General features: G+C 43.5%; 1 protein-coding gene across 10 annotated transcripts in view; it reads left to right on the top strand.

Annotated features, from left to right (window-relative positions):
* Mhcl (Myosin heavy chain-like) overlaps positions 1-24100 on the top strand; it is a 246631-nt gene that overhangs the window by 222354 nt on the left and 177 nt on the right. For 9 of the 10 annotated variants that reach the window (XM_086550591.1, XM_086550629.1, XM_086550260.1 and 6 more), the window contains 9 exons: positions 15785-15934; positions 16077-16242; positions 16811-17058; positions 17484-17651; positions 17788-17919; positions 18191-18343; positions 18484-18806; positions 19473-19589; positions 22173-24100. The exon at positions 22173-24100 is cut by the window's right edge and continues 177 nt beyond it. In XM_086550591.1, the coding sequence (XP_086406717.1) occupies positions 15785-15934; positions 16077-16242; positions 16811-17058; positions 17484-17651; positions 17788-17919; positions 18191-18343; positions 18484-18806; positions 19473-19589; positions 22173-22263 (1548 nt within the window). In that variant the 3' untranslated portion in view covers positions 22264-24100. The remainder of the gene's footprint in view (positions 1-15784; positions 15935-16076; positions 16243-16810; positions 17059-17483; positions 17652-17787; positions 17920-18190; positions 18344-18483; positions 18807-19472; positions 19590-22172) is intronic. The other variant, XM_086550340.1, reaches the window with a different exon arrangement.

The following is a 24100-nucleotide window of genomic DNA, read 5'->3' on the forward strand; positions in this document are numbered from 1 at the left end:
TACGTATACATGTACCTGCACAAGTACACATGCATATGTATATTTGTATACATATATACGCACTTCCATATTTACATATAGATCCGTGTACATACAGGCTTTTCCGATAAGTGAATGCACATGTGCCTGCACAAGGACACATACATACATATATACATACATACATATATACATATATACATATACGCACTTCCATATTTACATATAGATCCGTGTACATACAGGCCTTATCGATAAGTGAATGTGCATAGTAGCATATATACACAGTATATACAAACTGCATTTGGCGCCCATTCATAAGCAGAATTGAGAGAACGGGACGTGGTGCCACCTACGTGATCACGGGCGTGGAAGCGAGAAGCGTGAAGACGTTGCTCGCGGGGTCGAAGGAAGTGCGTGGGAAAGCTCGCTAAGTGGCGGCCGAACTCCCCCCGATTTGCCTGCATTACATTACATTACACTCCGGCCGGACGCGACGTGGTCTCTGTCTCTCTCTCTCTCTCTGTCTGTCTCTCTCTGTCTCTCTTTCTTTCTCTCTCTCTCTCTCTCTCTCTCTCTCTCTCTCTCTCTCTCTCTCTCTCTCTCTCTCTCTCTCTCTCTCCTCTCTCCTCTCTCTTTCTCTTTCTCTTTCTCTACTCTCTCTCTCTTCTCTTTTTCTTTCTCTCTCTTCTCTCTCTCTCTCTTTCTCTCTCTCTTCCTCCCACCCTCTCCCTCTCTCCTTCTCTCTCTCTCTCTCTCTCCTCTCTCTCTCTCCTCTCTCTCTCTCTCTCTCTCTCTCTCTCTCTCTCTCTCTCTCTCTCTCTCTCTCTCTCTCTCTCTCTCTCTCTCTCTCTCTTTCTCACACACACACACATACAGACATACATATATATATATATGTATATATATATATATGTATATATATATATATATATATATACATATATATATATACATATTTTATATATATATACATATATATACATATATATACATATTTTTATCTATATATATATATATATATATATATATATATATATATATATATATATATATATATATATATATATATATATGCAATTCAGGTTGTTCTTGCCGTGCCATGTACGCAGCGAATGGTTTGTTATTGTCATTTATATCATCCGTTTTATTATTGTGAAAGGAGGGTCATTTCCCGATGATTTGGTCGAATTTCCCCCAAGGGTAATGGGCGGAGGGAAAGTAATAGTTGGTGAATATAGATTTGGTAACCAGGTTTCCAAGTCTTATGCGAACAAGAATATCAGGGATTTTTTTTTTATGCAATGTGAACAAGACTGTCATCGATTTTTTTTTTTTTATGCAATACGAACAAGATTAGCAGTGGGTCGACATGTCATCATGACATGCGTTGCGAAGATCACTGTCGGAAAGATCGGAAAATTTGAAGGATCACTGTCAGAAAGATCGGAAAAATTCAAGTGAATCGGCTTGCAAGGAGGGGAGGGAATGACGCAATATGCAGCCAGACGGCCACTGGGGAGAAGGACTCCACGGCGCCCAGGTCCTGACTCGGGTGTTGTAGGACTCTCCGTTGACATGCACCAATTGCCCAGTTTGGTTAGTCTATCTTGGTTAGTCTTGAACTCCCGATGGCGGCCGGGATGTGGTTGGCGGCGCAGCGTTACGGTCGCACGGGCGGGCGGCGGGGGATGCGTAGATCATTCGGTGGCGGGCGGTCATGTGCATGACGTGGAGGGAGGAGGAGGAGGGGGTGATGGTGGTAGTGGGTGGGTGGGTGGGGTGGAGTGGAGTGGGGGAGGGGAGGTTATGTGCATGGCGTGGAGGGGGAGATGGGAGGAGGTGGTGGAGTGGAAGAAGGGTGCTGTATGGTCATGGTGTGGGTGGGGGTGGAGGGGGAGTAGGTGGTGGGGTGGAGTGGGGATGGATGTGCATGACGTGAAGGTGGGAGGAGGAGTAGGTGGTGGTGGGGTGGAGTAGGGGGGAGGGGCGGCGGCTATGGTCTGGATGCTCTGCGTTTCTGTCTTCCGCAGAAGCTTCTCGATTCGTAATGGGCCTGTCTGTATTTCTCTTGTCTCGTCTCTCTTCTCTCTCTCGCCGGCGTTTCCCCTGGCGACAGAGGCGGACATGGCGACGTTTCGAGGCCTTTGCGGTCTGTCTCGCTCACTCGCTAACTAGTTTGGTCACTCACTCACTCACTCACTCACTCAGCCGCTCTTGAGATGTAACCGCTTGTCTCAATAAGCTTGATAGAGTCAGAAGTCGCTCACTCACTCACTCACTCACTAAAAGAGTCAGTCACTCACTCTGTTACAGTATAACTCCTTTACGTATTGAAAGACTTAATTTATTCTCACTCATCTACCCATCTACCCACCCACCCACCCTCCCACTCTCTTAATTATACAAACTAGTCAGTTATATAACCCCAAAGTTTCTAATTCATTCACTCACTCACTCACTAAAAGACCCACTCACTCACAATGCGACACTGACAGACTTATTTACTTTCACTCATTCATTCACCCACCTACTCACCTAGAACCTCAGTCAATTCACTCCCCTCACATACTTATTTCCTTACCCCTCCCTCTATTTATTTACTTATTTATTTATTTATCTGTGAATATCTCTTTCCCTATCTCCCTGCATCTTCCACCCCATTCCTCCCTCTCCCCATCCCTCACCTCACCTCACCCTCACTCGGTCCCTCACTCGGTCCCTCACTCTTACTCTGTTCCTCATTCTCACTCTCACTCACACCCTCACTCACACTCTCACCCTCACCCACACCATCGCCCTCACCCTCACCCTCGCCCTCATTCTCACTCTCACTCACACCCCCTCGCCCTCATCCTCACCCTCGCCCTCACCCTCATCCTCACCCTCGCCCTCACCCTCACCCTCGCCCTCATTCTCACCCTTACCCTCACTCTCACTCACACCCTTACCCTCACCCTCGCCCTCACCCTCACCCTCGCCCTCATTCTCGCCCTCACCCACACCCTCGCCCTCACCCTCGCCCTCATTCTCACCCTCACCCACGCCCTCACCCACGCCCTCACCCTCATCCTCACCCTCGCCCTCACCCTCACCCTCGCCCTCATTCTCACCCTTACCCTCACTCTCACTCACACCCACACCCTTACCCTTACCCTCGCCCTCACCCTCGCCCTCATTCTCGCCCTCACCCACACCCTCGCCCTCACCCTCACCCTCGCCCTCATTCTCGCCCTCACCCTCACCCACGCCCTCACCCTCATCCTCACCCTCGCCCTCATTCTCACCCTCACTCTCGCCCTCACCCTCACCCTACCCTCACTCGGTCCCTCACCCTCACCCTCACCCTCACTCGGTCCCTCACCCTCACCCTCACCCTCGCCCTCACTCACACCCTCACCCTCACCTTCACCCTCGCCCTCACCTTCACCCTCGCCCTCACCCTCACCCTACCCTCAATCTGTCCCTCACTCGGTCCCTCACCCTCTCCTTCGCCCTCACCCACACCCTCACCTTCACCCTCGCCCTCACCCTCACCCTCACCCTACCCTCAATCTGTCCCTCACTCGGTCCCTCACCCTCTCCTTCGCCCTCACCCTCATCCTCACCCTCGCCCTCACTCTCATCCTCGCCCTCACCCTCACCCACACCCTCACCCTCGCCCTCACCCTCACTCACGCCCTCGCCCTCACCCACATCCTCACTCTCACCCTCGCCCTCACCCTCACCCACACCCTCACCCACACCCTCACCCTCGCCCTCGCCCCCACACCCACCCTCATCCTCGCCCTCACCCTCGCCCTCACCCTCACCCTCACCCACACCCTCACCCACACCCTCACCCTCACCCTCACCCACACCCTCGCCCTCACCCTCGCCCTCACCCACACCCTCACCCTCACCCTCACCCACACCCACACCTACACCCTCACCCTCTCCTTCACCCTCACCCTCGCCCTCACCCTCACCCTCACCCTCACCCTCGCCCTCACCCTCACTCTCACCCTCGCCTCCATTCAGTCCGTTTCAGCCCATCGTATCCCCGTTCTCCTTGGGTGATCTAGATATCGACGTTAAACTAGTTGAGGGCGTAAGAGATCCGCGAAGGCAAGGCCGGGCGGGGAGTGGAGGGGGGGTGGAGGGGGAAGGGGAGGGGGAGTGGAGGGGGAGGGGGAAGGGGGAAGGGGGGAGAACTCGACACCTGGAAATCGCGCGAGTATTAAAACCAGATGATGGCGAAGTGGTGGTAGGGTTGGTAGGGTTTTGGCACACTTGGTCGTCTCCGTCTCTCCTCTTCTCTCCTCTCCTCTCTTCTCTGCTCCTCTTTTATCCTACTCTTTTGTTCTTTTCTCCTTCTTTCCTTTCCTCTTCTCTTCTCTCCTCTCCTCTTATCTAGTATTCTATATTCTTCTCTCTCCCTCCCGCCTATCCGTAGATCCCTCCCTCCATCCCTTCCCTGTTTCTCCTTCTTTTTCTCTTTCTCTTTCTCTTTCTTTTTCTCTTTCCTTTTCTCTTTCTCTTTCTCTTTCCTTTTCTCTTTCTCTTTCTCTCTCTCTTTCTCTTTCTCTTTTCTCTTTCTTTTTCTCTTTCTCTTTCTCTCTCTCTTTCTCTTTCTCTTTCTCTTTTCTCTTTCTCTTTCTTTTTCTCTTTCTCTTTCTCTTTCTCTTTCTCTTTCTCTTCCTGCGGGGCCAAACCACTTCCCTTCCCGAGATCCTGTCCCGATGACGTAGGTGGCGCTCGTCCTGTGGCGGCCTAGTGTAGGATTCTTTTTCTTTGGAATTCTTTGTATCGCTTTGCTTCTCCGCTTTCATTTTCTGCTGTTTTTTTTTCTTTTATCTCTCTATTCTTTGTTAATTTTGTGTGTCTTTTTTTATGGATCGGCGTCTCTCCCATCACTTTTTTTTCCTTCTTCTTCTTCCTCTCTCTCTCTTGTCTTGTCATTTTTCTCTTCTCTCTTTTTTTTTTTTTTTTCATTTTACTCCATTTCTAATAATTTTCCTTTTTTGTCATTCCTCTGCCGATTTATGCTCGCGTTGGAACCTTTCCATTTCTCGTTGAGTGACTCTCTTTATTGACTGTGTCTCCGTCTCACCGTCCATCATCTGTGTTGCTCTCTCTCTCTCTCTCTCTCTCTCTCTCTCTCTCTCTCTCTCTCTCTCTCTCTCTCTCTCTCTCTCTCTCTCTCTCTCTCTCTCTCTCTCTCTCTCTCTCTCTCTCTCTCTCTCTCTCTCTTTCTTTTCTTTCTCTCTCTCTCTCTCTCTCTCTCTCTCTCTCTCTCTCTCTCTCTCTCTCTCTCTCTCTCTCTCTCTCTCTCTCTCTCTCTCTCTCTCTCTCTCTCTCTCTCTCTCTCTCTCTCTCTCTCTCTCTCTCTCTCTCTCTTTCTCTCTTTCTCTCTCTCTCTCTCTTTCTCTTTCTCTCTTTCCTTCTTTCCCCTCTCTCTACCTCTCTCTGTCTGTCTGTTTGTTTGTCTGTCTGCCTGTCTCCCTTCCCCTCCCCCCTCCCCCCTTTTCTCCCCCTTTTCTCCCCCTTGGTCCCTCGAAGGTAGACTGATAACCGCGAATAAACAAAAACAAGATAGTCAAGAGTACAGGAGATTAAATCGTATGGGGGATTACGATAGGAGTGGATCAGTGCTATGAATCGAGCTATCTCAGGGTGACCTGGTTGTGCTCACGTGGGGCGAATTACGATAGGTATGAGGTATGCTGAAATGTTTACCGTGTTGGTTTGTGTGGGTCGGTTATTTTGCGTTGGCGTTTTCCATGCATTGAATACGTAACACATGCATTGTTTATGATCGTGGTAGTTAGTCGTAAGTTAGACAGTAAGATAGTTTTATTATAGATGCGAGGCGGTGAAAGTATTTCGCTGCTCCTTCCGTCGCGCGAACAAGGGAGGGCTTTCCTTCGACGAAAGTGGCTGCGCTGTTCCCGAGCCGCCGTTGGGAGTGTTGACCCTTCACCCGCCATAATAGAGGCGGCGATAGAGGAGTAGTAGTACCTTGTAGCCTTGGGGAGGAAGCGGCGACCGCACAAGCAGGTAAGCTTGGCACAGACTAATTAAAGGGTATCCGGGCAGGTACTGGTATGGCGGGGCGGGCCGGGCCGGGCACGGATCGGCCGCGCCCGCCTCCACGTACCTCGAGGGGGCACACCAGATCCGACCGTGCCCCTACCCACCCCTCATCTTGGCTGTGCTCATTCGCCACGAACGGAAGTGAAGGAAAATAAACTTGACAAATACGAATGCTTCTTGTCGAGTCAGCTGACGGAGGAGACGCGCCGCGCCGCCCAAGCACACGCGTTCGTGCTCCGCTAAACACGTACAAAAGCGACGGTGACGTTTTGCCGTGACGTCGGCCGGAAGTGCGGTGCTGCGGAGGGGGAAGGAGGAGGAGGGGGGAGGGGGGAGGGTTGAGACACGTGGTCATGACCGCAGATATAACGTTGAGCACACAAACAGGGCTAAGGATATATGAGGGCCAGTAAGATCATGCAGGAGAATTAAGTGAATGCGAAGCACGTTTACACAAGTAAGCAAGCACACGTACAAACAAACACACGTGCGCGCGTACATACACACACACACACACACACACACACACACACACACACACACACACACACACACACACACACACACACACACACACACACACACACACACACACACACACACACACATAAAAGCAGGAGGGGGAAATGGATCTGCAAGCGCTTGTCACCCCCGCCCACCCCACCCCACCCCACCCCACCCCGCCCCGCCCCGCCCCCCCTCGCTAGTGCATACTGTAGAGCGCGTAAGTTACGGTAAGAGGTCGGGCGAGGTGACCTGCACGAATTTTTGGATCCACATTATAATGGCGTCGAACAAGGGAAGGGTTGTTCTCAGTGGCCTCATGGCGTGTCAGGGCCGAGGGTGTCATGAACTCTTGTGTCGTCCGTTGCCTTTACGTGCTCATGGCTGGCTCTCTCTCTCAGTCTCTGACTTGTCATTTTCTGTCTCTCTGTTCTCTCGCTCTCTCTCTCTCTCTCTTTCTCTCTTTCTCTCTTTCTCTCTCCTTCTCCCTCTCCCTCTCTTCCTCTTCTCTTTCCTCCTCTCCCTCTCCCGCCCTTTGCCTCTATATTTCATTCTCTTTCTCCCTCCCTCCTCTCTTTCTCTTTCCTCCTCTCCCTCCCCTCCCTCTCCTCCTCTTTTTTCTCTCTCTCTTGCCCTTTCTATCTCTATCTCTCTCGCTCTCTATCTCTCTCTCTCTCGCCCTTTCTCTCTCTCTCTCTCTCTCTCTCTCTCTCTCTCTCTCTCTCTCCTTCTCTCCCCTCCCCCTCTATCTCTCTCTCTCTTGCCCTCTCCCTCTCCCTCGCCCTCTCCCTCTCTCGCCCTCTCCCTCTCCCTCTCCCTCTCCCTCTCCCTCTCCCTCTCCCTCTCCCTCTCCCTCACTCACTCTAAGTGTTGCATGCTCTCAAGGTTGTGGTTAAGGCATGGCCCCCGGATGAGCGCGGCGAGGAAACAGGCGAATTTCCTGAAGCAGAAGAAAGGCAAGGAGTTCACGAGCACGAAAGCTTTATGGTCGTTGTTTCACCTTCATTTTGAGGGCGTATATATTTTCTTTTTGAAACAGTATTGTAAATAATCTTTTTGAGGTTGTATCTTCCTTTTGAAACTGTATTCGTTTGGGAGCAATATTCATTTGTAGATTATGCTTTATTGTTCTGGGAAATTGTACTTGTAAAGCTTTGAAGCAAAACAAACAAGTCGCAGTTGGGATCGAGTGTGTCATTGTGCGGGCTGTGTGTGGGGGGTGGGGGGGGGAGCCTGGAGTAACATTCAGTGGTTGAATTGGTGAATGTTTTCTTGCGGTGGCATTCAAGGCAAGGGGAGGGAGGTCTGTCATGGATCAGTAGTTGCGGTGGGCAATGGTGTGCCATGCGGGGCCGCGCTAAAGGGAACTCTTATGTTCGGTGTGGCTAGAGTGCCTGGCACTTCTCCCGCTCGTGAATTCGAGTCGTGGTTTCTACGAGTTTTGTGGTCTCGTTTTCGCGCTTCCTCCTCGTCGTGTTTTAGTATGGATATTTTTTCGAGGCTTTTGCTGTAACTTCAGTAGGAAAAAAAGGAGAGAATGTCAGGGTTGAATCGATAGCGTGACGGAAGGACGTCGATCGTGTTTCTTTCTCTCTCTCTCTCTCTCTCTCTCTCTCTCTCTCTCTCTCTCTCTCTCTCTCTCTCGCTCTCGCTCTCGCTCTCTCTCTCTCTCTCTTTAGGGGGTAGGGGTGGGGGTGGGGGTGGGGGTGGGGGACATCGGTTCTAGCAACTGTAGGAGATTTTCTGCCATTCGTGCTCAGATCACTCGACGTTAAGCAGAAGAGAGCGAGACAGGTTGCACGCCAGCCGTCGCAAATCAGCTTAATGCGCAACCCGGGGATGCCACGCCACGCCACGCCGAGAATGTGGCACTCAATCCGCCACCTGGACTCCTCCGCGTGATTTACGACGTCGAATAAAGAAGCTCTCGGCCATTGTTTTCTTTATGGGGTGTGATCCAGCGGCGCCCGGGAGACAGGTGGTGGAGCGGGTGGCCATCTGCTCAGACGCTGGCAGGCTGTGGGGGGTGGTGGGGGGGGGGGTGGGGGGGTGACGTCCTCTCCGACATGAATGGCGGGGCCCTGCTGCTGTTTGCCTCGCCTCGACTCTTATAACTGGGCGTTATAAGAGGTACTGCGTAGAGACGTCTCTGATGAGCTCCGTTACTTAAGAATTCATGAAAAAAAAATCCTCTGTCTATCAAAATTGCTTGAGGATTATTATTTTTTTTTTTCCCGGAGATTCAGAGTAATCGGCGAAGGAGATTGCGCCCTGGCAGGACTGATGGACCGGTGTATAATTCGCTGTGACTAGTTGGCGATAACGGTCGGTGGCGTTATTATTATCGCGTTATTTTTCAGCCTTATGTGAGATGTTGTTGTTTGCAGGGAAGTTTGTTATTCGTGTTTTGACTTCATGTTGCGTTGCCCAACTGTCGCTGAGCATTTTATATCAGGAAGTAATTTTTCTTTTTTTTCTTTTTTTCTTTAACGGTTATTCCGCGGTATGGTTCTTGCAGAGCCTCGACACCAGTGACTTTTGTCGTCTTTCTGACAAATTGCATATTCATTTGATTACTGGTGCTTTGCATGATGTAACGGACTAACAGTTAGTTAGATTTATAAAACCATCCTGGAAATCATTCCTCGAACGTAATGTAATATCTTGATGAAGTGAAGGAGAGAAAGAACGAGAGAATAATGAAGAAATGCGACCGAGGTTTCTGGGGAGATGAAGTGAACGAGAATGAAACAGAGAAATAGATAAAGGGTTTCCTGACTTATCAGTGAGAAAATCTGGGTTTCCTGACTTATCAGTGAGAAAATCTGGCTTTTATCACCAGCTGATAAAAACGTAAATATGCGTGGCTTTATTACGGCTTTTCCGGTTTCTCGCGACATTTAGTGATAAGGCTTGTCGTCGCCGGCTCCTCTTTCGACGAAGACCCCGAGGGCAGCCGTGTATTTGTGCGCGAAACGCCGGGCGTGACGAGGGCGGTATGGACGCAGCGGGGCACGCAACTGTAAATTCTTACGGTAGATATCTTGGGGTGTGTGGGTGTGTGTGTGGGTGGGTGTTTGTGTTATGTATTATGCGTATGTGGCGGGTGTTTGTGTATGTATGTATGTATGTGAGTTTTTTTTATGTATGTATATATGTGTGTGTTTGTGTGTTTGTGTGTGTGTGTGTGTGTGTGTGTGTGTGTGTGTGTGTGTGTGTGTGTGTGCATATATGACTGTATTTCCATTCTTTCTTCCAGAGAAGTTCCTGATAATTATGTGAATCAGATTAATATTAATTTAGCCTTGATTAATAAGTGGATATCCTTATGCAGTGATTACAAACGCCAGGGTTCTAATTGTCTTAGGATCATTAAATACCCAAGCCAAATTTATGCTGTGATAACAGGTTATAGTACTTCACATTTTACGCGCTCCTCCGCCCAGTACTTAAAACACCGGTATCGTCTAGAAGCTATTCGTCGTCATAAGAGCAATTTTGTTTTTTGTTTTTTGTATAATAGCGACCTGAAGAAAGTGCGAGTCCCTGCGCCACAGGTGAAGATCGTCGAATGAATGGCGGAAGACGTGCCACGGCGCGGCCATAAAACCAACGGCGCCGGCGGCACTAACACCGGAGAGCATAATTGTTTCCCCGTCTGTGGCCCATATAAGGCGATCGGGGATTGTAAAAGCATCATCTTTTACACGCCGGATGATTTAGGTTGTAAGAACGAATTCAGATGGCCGTGAGAGAGAGAGAGAGGTAGTAGTTAGGAGACACTTGCAGTAGGTCGTGTGTGTGTGTGAGCTCGAGCGAGGCAAGGCCACGGGGAGGTTGGTACGCCTGGCGGTCCACACTGTCAATGGTCACTTGGGTCCAGTTGTGGTAACATTGGCCACGACGCCTCTCGTCTATTTAAACGGCCGGTCTCGCCTCTCCCCGCGGAATCGTGCGGCATAGCAATGACAAAGAGCGAGATGACAAATGCAAAACAAGATACAAACTACTCTGAGAAATTAGCTATCGAAAGTATGAGAGCATTATTAGAGTCTGGGTTTTAAAGTTGGGTGGCGGCGATAGTGGTCACAAGCAGATCGTTTTCTTATGTCTCGCGTTTTTTTTTCCTTTTTTCCACTTTTCCCTGTCTTTTTTTGTGGAGTTTCGACTGTGGTAGGTAATCCAGTGTCGGGTGGATGCTGGCGTTTCCGGTGATCTCGGAGGGGAAAGTTGGCTGGTAAATGATAATGATAGAATTGGGAGGCCCAGGACACGCAAGGGTGTTTGAAATATGCTTGTTACGATATTCATTTTTATGCCGATTTTCGTCCTTTCCTACTTATAAACTTCGGAAATATTATGTTCTTCCGGTTTATGAAACAGGTCGGTCGAGGGAGGAAACGCATCTGTACCAAAAACATGTAGATTATTATTATTTTTATTTTTTCGTGTCCAATATGGCGGCAAGCAAACCCCGTGTCGGATGACGCCGGAAAGTCATCCGCGGATGTTGATTGGAAGAGCCGCCGCAAGTTCCCAGAAAGTGTGGCGTGGCGTAAGAGGGGGGACCTGGACCTCCTCCCTCCGTGCAGCGTGCAAGAGTGTCAAGGGAAGCACGCTCGGGAATCAGCCACGAGAGGCGAGCGCGCGCACCTGCTGCCCGAGACTCGGATCGCCGGCCAAGGTTAAACATGATAGGCTGACCGACCACACGCCGGAGCCGGAGGGGGAGGGGGGGGGAGGGGAGGGGGAAGGGGGAAGGGGGAAGGAAATGTTTTATGGCGGGAAAAGCGGCGGTATTTAGCCTTCGATTAGACATGGTGACTATTCCATGATATTCCTAATTTTAGATTGAGATGTGACGTGCTATTGAAAGCAAACACGAGAACCGTGGTCTTATATTTATTTAGATGCGATGCTGGCCAAGGCACATCGGAATTTAATTAAAGCGCAAGAGTGCCTGCCTATGCCTATTGCAAATAACATATCGATTTCAATAACTGAAATATGTTGCGAACGAAATTAAAATCGTAATCTTAGATCAGAGCTGAATAAAATACTGTCTCAGGGCTTCGTATAGTAGGAGGTGTGTTACAAAGGATTATAGCACACACACACGCACACACACACACACACACACACACACACACACACACACACACACACACACACACACACACACACACACACACACACACACACACACACACACACACACACACACACACACACATGCACATGCACACACACATACATACCTTCCCTTGGCCCTGAGAACCACGTGCCTCGCTTACTTCCGGTGACACTGTCTGGGGGATAGTAAGTAACCTTCGTCGGTAATGAGATACGTGGTTTTCTCTGCAATGCGATCTATGCGAGATTTTTTTTATTTTTGCAGATAGTCTTCGGTTATGTCTTCGGAAGAGAAAATTATGTTTTTTTTGTTTCTTCTTCTTCTTCTTCTTCTTCTTAGCGAGAATGACGTATCGATTTTTTTTTTCTTCTGAGTTCTGAATAATGTGTAATTCAAGTAGTTTCTTTGAATGGAAATAAAGTTAATGCGTATGATATAACGCAATTAAATCGTCTTGTCCTTTGTATTGCGTATTTGAATGGTGTTTACGCTTTTTTGGAACGCGTAGTAGTACAGCTGTCGCAGGTGAGGTTAGTGAGGTGTAAGGTCCATGGGTAGGCTGCCGTGCTCTATTTGACCCCCCCTCCCCCCTCTCCCCCTCTCCCCTCCCCCAACACCCAAGAGAATTGCGGGCAAGCATCCTACGCCCAAACCTGAATCGTCGATAAGCTCAGATGCGTCTTTGATAAGCTTAGATTTCTGTTGTTGTGGAATGTTTTTGTTTTTTTTTCTAGCAGGATTTGAGAGGCTTACTTGTTTTCTGTCGGTCGGATATTATAGCCATTTTGCCCGTCGGAAGTTGTTTTCTTTGGGAACAGTGATTAATAGTATATGTCTAAAAGCGATGCTTGCGTTTAAAACAAGTTTTTGCGCGGTATTTTGACCTAAGCGAGATGTGAGGCTCAGCTCCTAGGAGGAATTACCTCTCTCGCATTTCCGTCCATGCGCTTCATTCATCCTCTTGTTCGGCCATCAGTATCTAAATAAAGGAGGCCGTTTAGCGCTGTAAGTCCCTCGGCAAAAGGCATGGGCGAGATGCGATAGGGAGACACATGAATCAATCCAGGTTCCTACAGGGGACTGGTACTGTTATGGACGAGTTGCCAGCGCGTCTTGCATGTTATCAATTCTTAACCATGTTCTTAAAGTTGATTACTTGAAAATTTAAATTGTTCGTATCTCTTGCGAATGTATATTTTTATTTTTTAGTATTTAGAGAGTGTATATCTGTTGTTTTGATAGTCTTTTAAAAGGTCGCAAACGCTGATGCTTGCCAACTGCGGCGCTCCGACCTCCCGTCTCCCGTTTTCTGCAGGTCAGACGAAACCGAGTCAGTGTGGTCATAGAAGCGGTGGTGATCGTGTGTCTGCCGACGCTCTCTTCGCCTTGTGTTTTCGTTTTGCAGTGAATGAAAAGTGATATTTATGACGAGTGTTGACGTTTATAGAGCTTAGATAATTGTGGAAAGTGAAATTATCCTACGGGGGGGTTTAGTCGGGTTGTTTTGTGTAGCCTAGGGGGCTGTGAGTGGTACAAGGCCTACCTGATATGAGGACCTGCGGTGGGTATATGGACGGTGTCTCCAAGGAGCCTCCTCTCCAGGGTCTAGTTATACGTCTGGACTATCTTGTTATTGCGATCTTTCCGTGAAAGTTAAATCAGTGTTAGTGATATAGATGTTAACTTGTAAATGACGCTTGTCATGTGAGAGTGAAATTAGTTTACAGTTTCCAATCTGTTTTGTCTTCAGCTGACGTCGTCGCGTCATTTCGACACCGTCTTGTCGTCTTTTGTATGCGGCGTGATAAGCCCTAGCGCAGTTGTGCAAGTCGTGGGAAGCATGGTAGTAGAGATGCCGCATGTATAAGAAGGACGCCGCGGCCAGTGCCTTGCCCTGGCCATTTGTATGCGCTCGTGGACGCACCATTATCGTCGTCGTGTTTCGTTGATGTGCGAGTTTGCGTTTATGGGAAGCGAGGTCGTCCTCTTGGATTTTCATGAGGGAATTCGGTAGAATGTCGAGAACTTGAGGACCGCTTGTGATATTGAAATCAGTTCAAGAAAGCAGGAATAGCAGGTTCCCCAGAATTGTGACGTAAGCAACCAATCCCATATTGGGAACAAGTCCTGCCACGCTTTGGGATATTTTTTTTCCGTGTATCTCCTGCAACATCTTGGTTACCTACATTTTGTGCAAAGGTATCGTAGAGTAATTTGGATAAATTATTTCTTTTTTTCAAGTAAGGCTAGAAATAGCGCACCGAACAATGAACTGAACTCCCAGCGCAGTTAAGCTTCGAGAGAAAGAGAAAGTACGAAAGTGTTTGTCGCTGGGAAAACACTCGAGCGTCAAGGGAAAACATGAAAGAGAAACGCGTGAGTGTCGAGGCGAGGGAGCGAGTGCGACAGCGCATCGCCCAGTGGGAAGGCCTCGGCGTGAAGAGCACCAAGGAGGTCCTGTCCCCGACGCAGGACCCTCCGCGAACGACCGCGCTTCGAAAACTCTCCAATGACGTCTTCAACCAGTTCTCGTCCGCCGAGGAGAACTGCGTCACCAACGGCTCTGTGGAGAAGAAGGTCGAGACTTGCCTCCCCCCGCCGCCCTGCACCGTGGATGGGGACGTGACACCCATAGAGGCCTTCCCCCCCGCCCCTCCCCCCGCAGAGGCAACCTCGCCGGGTCAAGACGGCGGCATGAAGGAGCTCGAGGACCCGTTAGACTGTTCTCTCCTCAGGGACCAGACTTCCCTTAGATACACAACTCCTGTCAGGAATGCGGCCGTCAAGAGATTCTGGCAACAGCAGGTGAACGCATTTATAATGTTGATATATGCAGTTCAAGGGCTCATTGAAGTCTCAGTACCTTCTCTCGTTGCTTTTAACATGTTGATGAACTTCTGGCTGGCTACAACTAAGGGTATTGTAAGGTAGTCCTAAACCCGAGAGACTGGGTAGTAACTTGACCTGGTGACATTCACCAGCCTCACCTGATCATATTCCTATTGTTGACCTGACCTGCCAAAGTCACCTTGGCTTCGAAGGTGAACCTGTTATTGGATTCTCATGTGCTTATATTACATAGGGTGGGTCTGGGGATCAGGTGAAAACAAAGCACAGGGAAGAATGCGTTTTGTTATTTCGCTCTGGAGAAATACTCTGAATATATGTAGCAAAGATGCGGATGGGATGTTTTTATTTATTAACAGTTATTTTCATTACCTAAGGATGTAACGGATATGATATGCATTATACATTTTTACAGATAATGAAACTTCAAAATCTGTCAGAATGACCTCAAGGTGTTATCAAATTTGACAATTGTTAAGGAATGTCAAGGTGGATTATCCAGGGCCTCTTTAAGCATGTTCTTGGCAGTTGATCTATGGATTATTTGTTTGGAATATACATCAATGACTCATTTAAAAGTTCGAGCATGGTTAACTGATAGAAATTATACAATTAGAGAATGAGAACAGCATACAGACTGTGGAATGGGTTGTTGCTGATTTGTATACACATTTGGTTGATTGTCTTTGATAAGAGGGACAGTTTTGGGCCATGATGTTATAATTTATCAGGTAGCCTTCTTATCTACCAAGATTAATGATATTACGTCTCTTCCAGGAAGCTTCAAGAATTTGGCTTACTGAAAACCACATCAGATTCACTTTTACATCACTGTATTATCTAAATATGATATTTTGTATAAGTAAAATGTTGTAATGAAACATATAGCTAAGCTTGAAAGATGTTATAACCTGTTCAGAAAGTTATCAGTAACGATATAAGTTTTTACATCACCAAATAGAACCAATTAATTTGCGTGATTAATTAAGTAGTTTTTGTGTACATCAACTAGTGAGTAAAGTAGGTTGTCATAGAGCACTTATAAATCATTATGGGAATGAGGTTTGTGAAGAATAATCTGTCAGTGAAGGATAATGTTCGGAAGAATTGGATAGACCTTCTATGATATAGAAATATGGTTGTAAATCCAGGTTGCTAACAAGACAGGCTACACCGCCGGTCAGTTTTGTTATCTCATAAAATTTGCAGTAAACATAAATTAACTATCTACCTCTTTCTTGGCAGACCCTGAAGCTAGAGTTGGAGCTGAAGGAAGAGAAAGTTGCATCCCTCAACAGGGAAATTGAGGACCTGAACTTCACAGGGAAGACCGAGGAGGAGATTGCAACACTAAAGAAGGCCAAGCATGACCTAGAGATGCGCATCAAAGATCAGGTTTGTAACTCGTTGCTGTCCTGTGTCTAAAAAGACGTACAGCATAATAATGGCTGGCCTATAGTAGTTACCTGAAATGTTAAATATGATTGTGATTATATTTTCTTCATTTGTGTATATTCCATGAATGCTTTATCAACAGGAGGAGGAGCTAGATGACTTAGCAGGGCAGGTGCAAATGCTAGAGGGCGCAAAGGTGCGATTAGAAATGAGCATAGAGCAAATGAGGAAGGAGAATCGCCGCGAGATGGCCCAAAGAGAAGAGGAGCTGGAGGAAGTCAGAATAGCTGCCCAAAAGAAAGTAAAAGGTAATGTTTGGCAAATTATCTTCAGATCTGATTCTTTTCTTTGAAAAAATGTCCTAAGAATTCTCATCCATGAGGTCAAGAAGGAAGCAACAGTTTTTCTTCTCTGCCTATTTTCCACATTTGGGACTTGAACCCAAGATTTGCTTTAGTCCTTATGCAAAGCATGTAAGTTTCATTTCTTCTATCACTTTTACCTCTCACTCTCTAAGTAGTTAATTAAAAGGAATACCACAACTTTTACTACCCCCTCAAAACAAGATATTTACTGTCTTTGCTCAATACAGAGTTCTCAGGGAAGATCTAGGCCTTCAGCAATAGTGTTTAAGGCAGTTTATTAAACAAAATATTACCATGATATTACTGTACGGTCATAGCTTTATAGATTGAAAGGCTTCTGTTTTAAATAATTTTCCTTTATGATTGTTGATTATGGAAATTCCAGTGTACAAAAAGGTTGTAGGAACCAGTTTTCCATATAAAGTGTTTTAAAACTATAAACATAACTATAATTCTTTTAGGGAGCTAATAAGACTAACAACAGTTATGAATAATCCATACAATATTACAGCACTGGAAGCACAGCTAGAGAACGAGCACGAAGAGAGAACAATGTTGGTGCGTGAGAAGCACGAGCTAGAGAGGCGTATAACCGACTTGCAAGACCGCACCATCACCCATGTTGATGAAGACTATGTACACAAGCTCAAGAAAGAGCTGAAGAAGACTAAGGTCTTGTTACGTGATACACAGACTATGCTGGAGAAAGCACAGTCTGAGGGCAGTCACAAGGTTCTCGTTAGACAGCTGAAAACTCAGGTAACGTTTGGCTCTTTTTGAAGCGAGGTGTTAGTGGGTATGCTCTTTTTGTTGAAAGTATTACTCTGCTGTTATTTGTTGGAATAATTAGTTAGGTTATTGTGGAGTGACTTTGCTTGAGTATGTACCATTACTGGAAGCTCATATTTTTATAGTTTAATTCTTGAAATGATTGTTATTTCAAATTACATTCCATTACCTATATCAAGGTGAGCTTTATTTTAGCGATTCACACATTTCAGATTTCATTCATTCTCATTCATCCACTTGACACACATCCACTTTCAGATTTTTAGATTAATGGACTTTGAATGTATTTTGAAAAGGTTTGAATAAGCTTTTAATAGGGTAAATAACTAGCTGTATTTATTGATTTTCTTCTTCTTCTCCTTCATCTTCTTTAATCATAGGCTTTTTCCTTTCAGTTGGAAGATGCAGAATTTGCTAAGACTGCAGCTATCAAGGCTCGCCAGTCAGCTGAATCAGATCTCTCAGAAATCAATTCCCAACTGGAAGAAGTTCTGAGATACAAGAATGAATCAGAGGATAAGTGTGCCAGAATGTGCAAAGAAAAGTCAGAATTACAAACACAGGTTAGTTAATGTACCAACGAGACTTCAGCGTATATGACCTTTGTAAATCCAGCTTACTCTAGAAAATGAGAAAATGGAGTGTACATTCTTATGTTAACTATTGACAATAAAACTAACAATCATGATTTCTATTCAGCTGGAAGAAAGTGAAGAAGAGGTGGCTGAGGTAATGAAGAAATACAAGGCTGTTGTGTCTCAGCTGTCTGTAGACCAGATCACCCTCTCAGAACAATCACAACAAATTGCAGAACTAGAACACAGTAAACAGGTAAGTAATAAGGGTGACAAGCATGGTGTTTCTAGTGAATAGAAAAGTTTAACATACATATTTTTTTATATAACGGAGCAGGTATATATATTTATTGTCTGTGATAATTATTTTTGATGTCTTTCATTTCCTCTTTCTTATTACATATGCATACTTCTTAGGCACTAGTGTTTCATTTTGATGTTAGAGGAACCAGGAACTCCAAATTTATCCAAATTACCTGGACTTTAATTGATTATTGGGATTCTAAATACATGTTCCTTGTCTACAGGTTCTTCAGGAAAGAATGTTAGAATTGACCAGCAAGGTAGAGGTGCTAGAAGGAGAGACAGCAAACATCCACACTCAGCGCCGCCTCGAGATGAAGATCAAGGAGGTTGAGTCTAAGCTAGAGCTTGAGCAGACAACTAGGCAAAGATTAGAGGTAAGTCTGGAGTAAAAAAGATTAATTTTCATTTTGTCTTTGAATCAAGAAGAAAAATATTTTTAGAACCTTTAACTGATGTAGTCATGCTTATCTACCTGTGGTAGGGTCTTTAATATACATTCAAATTTGTCTTGCAGAGTCAAATAGGTCGCTTGAAGGACCAGATTGAACGTCTGACGAGCGAGTGTGATGCAGCGCGGCTCAAGGAGAGTCAGGCTCAAGACCAGAGCAAGAGACTTGGAAGGCAGTTGCGTGAGTCCAAGGAGGACCTTTCAGCCTTGCAGCAGAGACACACCGATGCCGTCAACAAGAAGAACGAGTTGGAGAAGCAGTTGGAACTGTCGGACTCCGAAGTCATCACCCTCAAGAGTGACCTGAAATTGGCATTCAAGAGGATTGAGGACCTCCAGCAGGCCATCCAGGGTGACATTTCTGACTCCGACTCCGACCTATCCGACAGGTAACTTCACTCCCAAGAATAGCAGTACCAAGCTACGACTCCCAGTCTTTGGGATAGGATTTCTTCTAGGCAGAATATCCTGTCTGCAGGCCTATGGCAGTACAGGGAACATGACTCTACCAAATTCACTGCTTCACGCCAGGGCAATCTTGAATACCTTTCCTTTATAATATGAAAGTTGCCCAAACTTCTCAATCTTTTAACCTCCTCACCTTTGTATGTCTTGCATGCTTACATGCCAAACATTAACAGAAAACAATGATTATTATCTCATAAAAATGCTTTATGTCTAACCACATTCCAAGTGTTGTCCCACTCTGTATTATTATAGCATGAATTAAGATGATTAATGTATTACCATAGAATGAATTGCAATAGGATTGGCATAATAGTGCTCATGTACAAACCATCTGCTAATATGATTTAGACTTTGTGCATAATTTTACTATAGCAAAGCCTTAGTAACCACCTATCCCATACCCAAACCAGATACCTTTGAAATTCACCAGATTTTCTCCACAGTTTTCCTTGGCTGGGTATATTGTGAGTAGCTTTTGCGTGTTATTAACAAAGCTTGCGTGCCTTACCTGCCCCATGGCTTGAGTCTGGTGCCTGGCTTGGGCCCTTGTGTTTGTGCCTCCTTGGACCATACTTCTTTGTTTCTAGTGACAGCGACAGCGACGGCAGCTTGAGTTCTTATCTGACTGCGTCCTTGAGGCAACAGAGGTCCTCCTCCAATTCTACGCTTCGCACTCCTCCTTCAGAAGTGCAGCAGCTTGACAGGTAATTGGGGAAGATAGTTGGCTTTGCGGCATTCCCTTTTGCCAAAGCGGCCAAGTTAGTGCTCAAGTGAATGAAATAAAGAAATTATACTACAGCAGTGCATAGTATAAAATTGTAACATCTAAAAATGCATATTTTCCCTGGCCATTCATATTGCCAGTTGTTAATGCCAGTCTTCTGAATTTGAACACGACATGCTTGCCAGCCAAAGCTAAGCAGCCAATGAGATAAAATACACTAATGTAGGTTTCCGTGATGCAAAGACAGGAATTAGTTTTACAAGATTCATTCATGTTTTGATTCTAAAATAAGTTATAAGTTGTTATTGAAGATTTTATTTTTTGGAAAATGCAGACAAATTTAATTAAGGACTTGATTTTTATGATCTAGTCCCATTGTTGATATCTGAATGTCTGTTTGATATCTGAAGACTTTTTGCCTAGGTTGATTGACTGTCTAACCATTTAGCTCAACTCAGAATATTTGTTTTCTAGTTACGTTTATCATTTACTCTTAGATATTAAGCTCAGGAGATCAGTTATATGTTTAGATTATTTTTATTTTTGTTTTTAAACTTACCAGTGCTATTAGCATTGCTAAATAAAGTTATAAATCCTTTAATTGTGAAGAATTTCTTGTGCTTACAGAAAGTGATTTTTTTTTTCAAGGGCAATTTTGAATTTTAAGTGCTTGTTATTTTTCAAATATGGGACATTGTATGGATCTGCTGTATATCAATATTATAGATATTAGCAACTGTAGGTCTTAGATGATTGCAATATAGCAGATAGTGTTTCATATGATCCAATTTTTTACAAGTATCTGCTATGAGAGATTGAATTTTTTTCCTACTTTTATATATATATATATATATATATATATATATATATATATATATGTATATATAATATATATATATATATATATATATATATATATATATATAATATATATATATATATATATATATATATATAATATATAATATATATATATAATAATAATATATATATATTAATATATATATATGTATATATATATATTATTATATATATATATATATATATATATATATATATATATATATATATATATATATATATATATATTTATATATATAATACATACATATTTATATATATATACTTATATATATACTTATATACTTATACTTATACTTATACTTATAATCAAGAATCAAAACATTTTTGTTGAAAGGAAATCTGACTTGTAAAACACATATTCCGGGGGAAGTCAGATTGGCATCCATAAATATAAGGATAATATCACTTTCCTGTTAGCACAAGAATCCCAAAACAAGTCTGGATTTTTTAAAAGTGATTTAAAGATATTCTTAATGTTAAAAATGACATCTGTATATATTGAATATGATCGGGAATTTTACCCAGTAGATATTTGAGCACCTAACCTGCTTTGAACAACCTTTTTTGCCTTTTATGATTTGCAAAACTAATGCTTTTTATGAAAAACCCAGATCCTAAGTATGCTTGTAAATGCTTCTTGAATGTAATTAATAATTTGATGATTGCACATACTTACTCTCCACTTACTTTCATTATTTGCTACACATACACTCACTCATGAAATCTCTACATAAATACAAATGTTCATCTATACACAGATATTGAAGCATACATATGTATGTCTGTATCTGAAAAGGAGTGAGTATGGCTAAAAAGGAATAAAAATGTTATTATTAGTAATGTTTTTTGTTTCATGTGTGGAAGAAATGCTCTAAATGTAAATGGAAGTTGACATTTTATTTTGATTTTTTTGTGAATTATGATTATATTTCATGATATAAGTCAGATAATGAGTGCTAGTTATTAGACTATAGATATAATTTTTTTTTTTCTCATAGTATTATTTTTATCTTATTTTAGAGTGAATAATGCATGCCCCCCCTTTTCTTTCTTTCTTTTTTCAGTTGGTTTTGGAAGGTGAAGAAGGCTAGGTGTATCTTTTATTAGTTTTTAAGACTTTAATTTACTTGTAGAATAATACTTTGTTTCCCTCTTTGACCAATATCTGTTCTACAAGTGATCTTAATTTTGCATTTGTTCATGAAGAGATTGCCTGTAAAAGTTATAGTTATTGGGAAACTACTTCTTGCAAAGTGCAAATGGCTAGATGAATAATTCTGAGGCTGTTGGTGCTTTTTATGAATGATACTGCAAGTTTTAAATTTTGTTTTGTTTAAACTTCTCATGCCCAAATCTTTAAAGAGTTTTTCATATAAATGTGTGTATGCATTTTATATATATAGGTATATTTTTTTTATAAAAAGACATTGTTATATTGAACTAATGAAATTAAGGTATAGATATTTTTACTGGAAAGATAGTTATCAGGCAGATTATATTTTTATTTTTGGAAATAATGAATTTTAATCATTCATATATTTTTCTTTTGTTTTCTCTTTTTTGGCTTTTACCTTTCTTCTATTCTCTCATATCATATCAAGGAGAAAAGTATAGACAGACTTGTCTCTTGTCTCCTTCATATTGCAAATTCAGAGTTCCTCTACCGGAGAAATAATACCCTTTTAATCTCTCTCAACAGACTGGAGCTCCCGAATTCACCGTGTAGTGAAGCAATGTCAGCCATCAGTGAGGACCTGGAGGATGCCTCGAATAAGGAGTCCTTCGCGTGATAGCTTGTACTTAGACCATAATATATAATAAAGATTTTTATAATGTGCAGAGAGTAAATGGAGTAAAATTAATGCTGTAATACTGCTTAATTGTGAGGAACTGTGACTGTTTGTGATGATCCAGTAATGCTTGGTGATGATGATATAAACTGGAGACTTGACCGAGCTTTAAATAGGTTTTTTGTGTATATATGTACAGGAAATAAACACGCTTGGTGAGAAAGTCTTCTCCATCTCTATCTCTTTATTTCTCTCTGAATGGTGCTTATCATGTGAAACATAGTCTTTAAAGTGAGTCATGTTAGAAGTTCTGTCTCTTCATCTTTAACCACTTTTAACAGTGACATTCCCGATGTGTTCTGTTGACTTTCCAATGTGCCACTTTAAAAGCCTTCTAAATTATTTACAACGGATGACCAACAGGATAGGATTTGAAATCCGATGTTCCTAAGAGTATATGTATGCTTAGATTACATATACTTTGTGGCATATACCCTTAACATTTTTGTATTTTATTATTGTTATTTTTTGGTCCATTTTTTTTATAAATAGATACCATAAATACTTTAATATAGGATGAGAGACATCCTATCCTGAATCATCTTTTCCAAGAAAATTCTCTTGTTTATCATGTGGTACAGTTCTGCAGTTCCCTTTTCTCCTTATCGTTTGTCTCTTTATTTTCTTTTTAACGTCACCTTATCCTTGGATCCATTTCATTGTGATGTTAGGAACTTAAGGAATTGTTTGAGACTTATATTACTTTTTTTTTTTTTAATTCAGATATAAAAAAAACAACATAATGTTCATGATTAAAAAAGTGACCCAACAGCAAGTGGGGATGCCTTTTATATGATGTTTTGATAACTATCATAGAAGACGCACATCTCTTGTTGGATACATTGTAGGTGACTAGCTTGTGAATTATCCCCAGAGAATATCAAATAACAATATTATAATATCTATTTAGCAAATACTTAACCAGTCCTTCCAAGGAGAAAGGTGCAAATTGTCATCATTAAACTGACAATAGCAACTCTAAGAATTTATAGGCTTCCAATAGCACGAACTTACTTATTGTTGTGACTACCTCCTATATAGAGGCTGAGGCCTGTGCTCATCAGCATGAGCGCGGACCATAGTCTCGATCGTCTTTGTTTCTCAGTGGCAGCCTTCTTCTCTATGGAAATGCGCGTTTGAAATTTTGAAGGTTCTTGCGAAGAATTTTTCGCACCCGGTTGGATTTGAACCGATCTGGCCCTGCAGCAAGACCGTCTCGCACCCCTAGCCACTGGGGACGCCCCCACTGCCCGCTTCCCAGCTCTTCAGTGTCGGAAGAGTGGAGACAGCCCAGCACTTTCGCTTCCTGCTCATTACAAGGACTGACCAGAGATGTTGAACTTCAAATTGTGAGAAAAGTTGCGGGATTTTTTTATTTTATTTTTTACTCGTTTAAATCTAGTAGAAGTAAGATAAAACGATAAATTTATGTAAGGGTATGATTTTCTAAAACAAAAGAAGATTGAGGTAATGTGTTACTTCTTTATCCAGCATTAGATGCACCTATAATCACATTTTCTGTGGATTTTGAGATATTTTTCAATAATTTACTAGATCAGTGCTGGTAAGTTGTGATTAACATTGCATTCTTTGTATATTAATCATGACCAAAGCAACCTGAGCTGCGTTGTAAGAAGATTTAGATTTATAGACATTTTGTCCCCCTTTAGTTTAATAAGTCATTGAGAAATTATGGTTCATACTAAACGCTTAGTATCACCATCTCCGGAGTGGTTGAAGGAACTGTATTATTGTATCATAACTCTTATATCATCTA

The sequence above is a fragment of the Penaeus japonicus genome, unplaced genomic scaffold (assembly GCF_977035675.1).
Source record: "Penaeus japonicus unplaced genomic scaffold, GWHDUDI00000001_assembly GWHDUDI00000001, whole genome shotgun sequence".
Classification (NCBI taxonomy): Eukaryota; Metazoa; Arthropoda; class Malacostraca; order Decapoda; family Penaeidae; genus Penaeus; species Penaeus japonicus.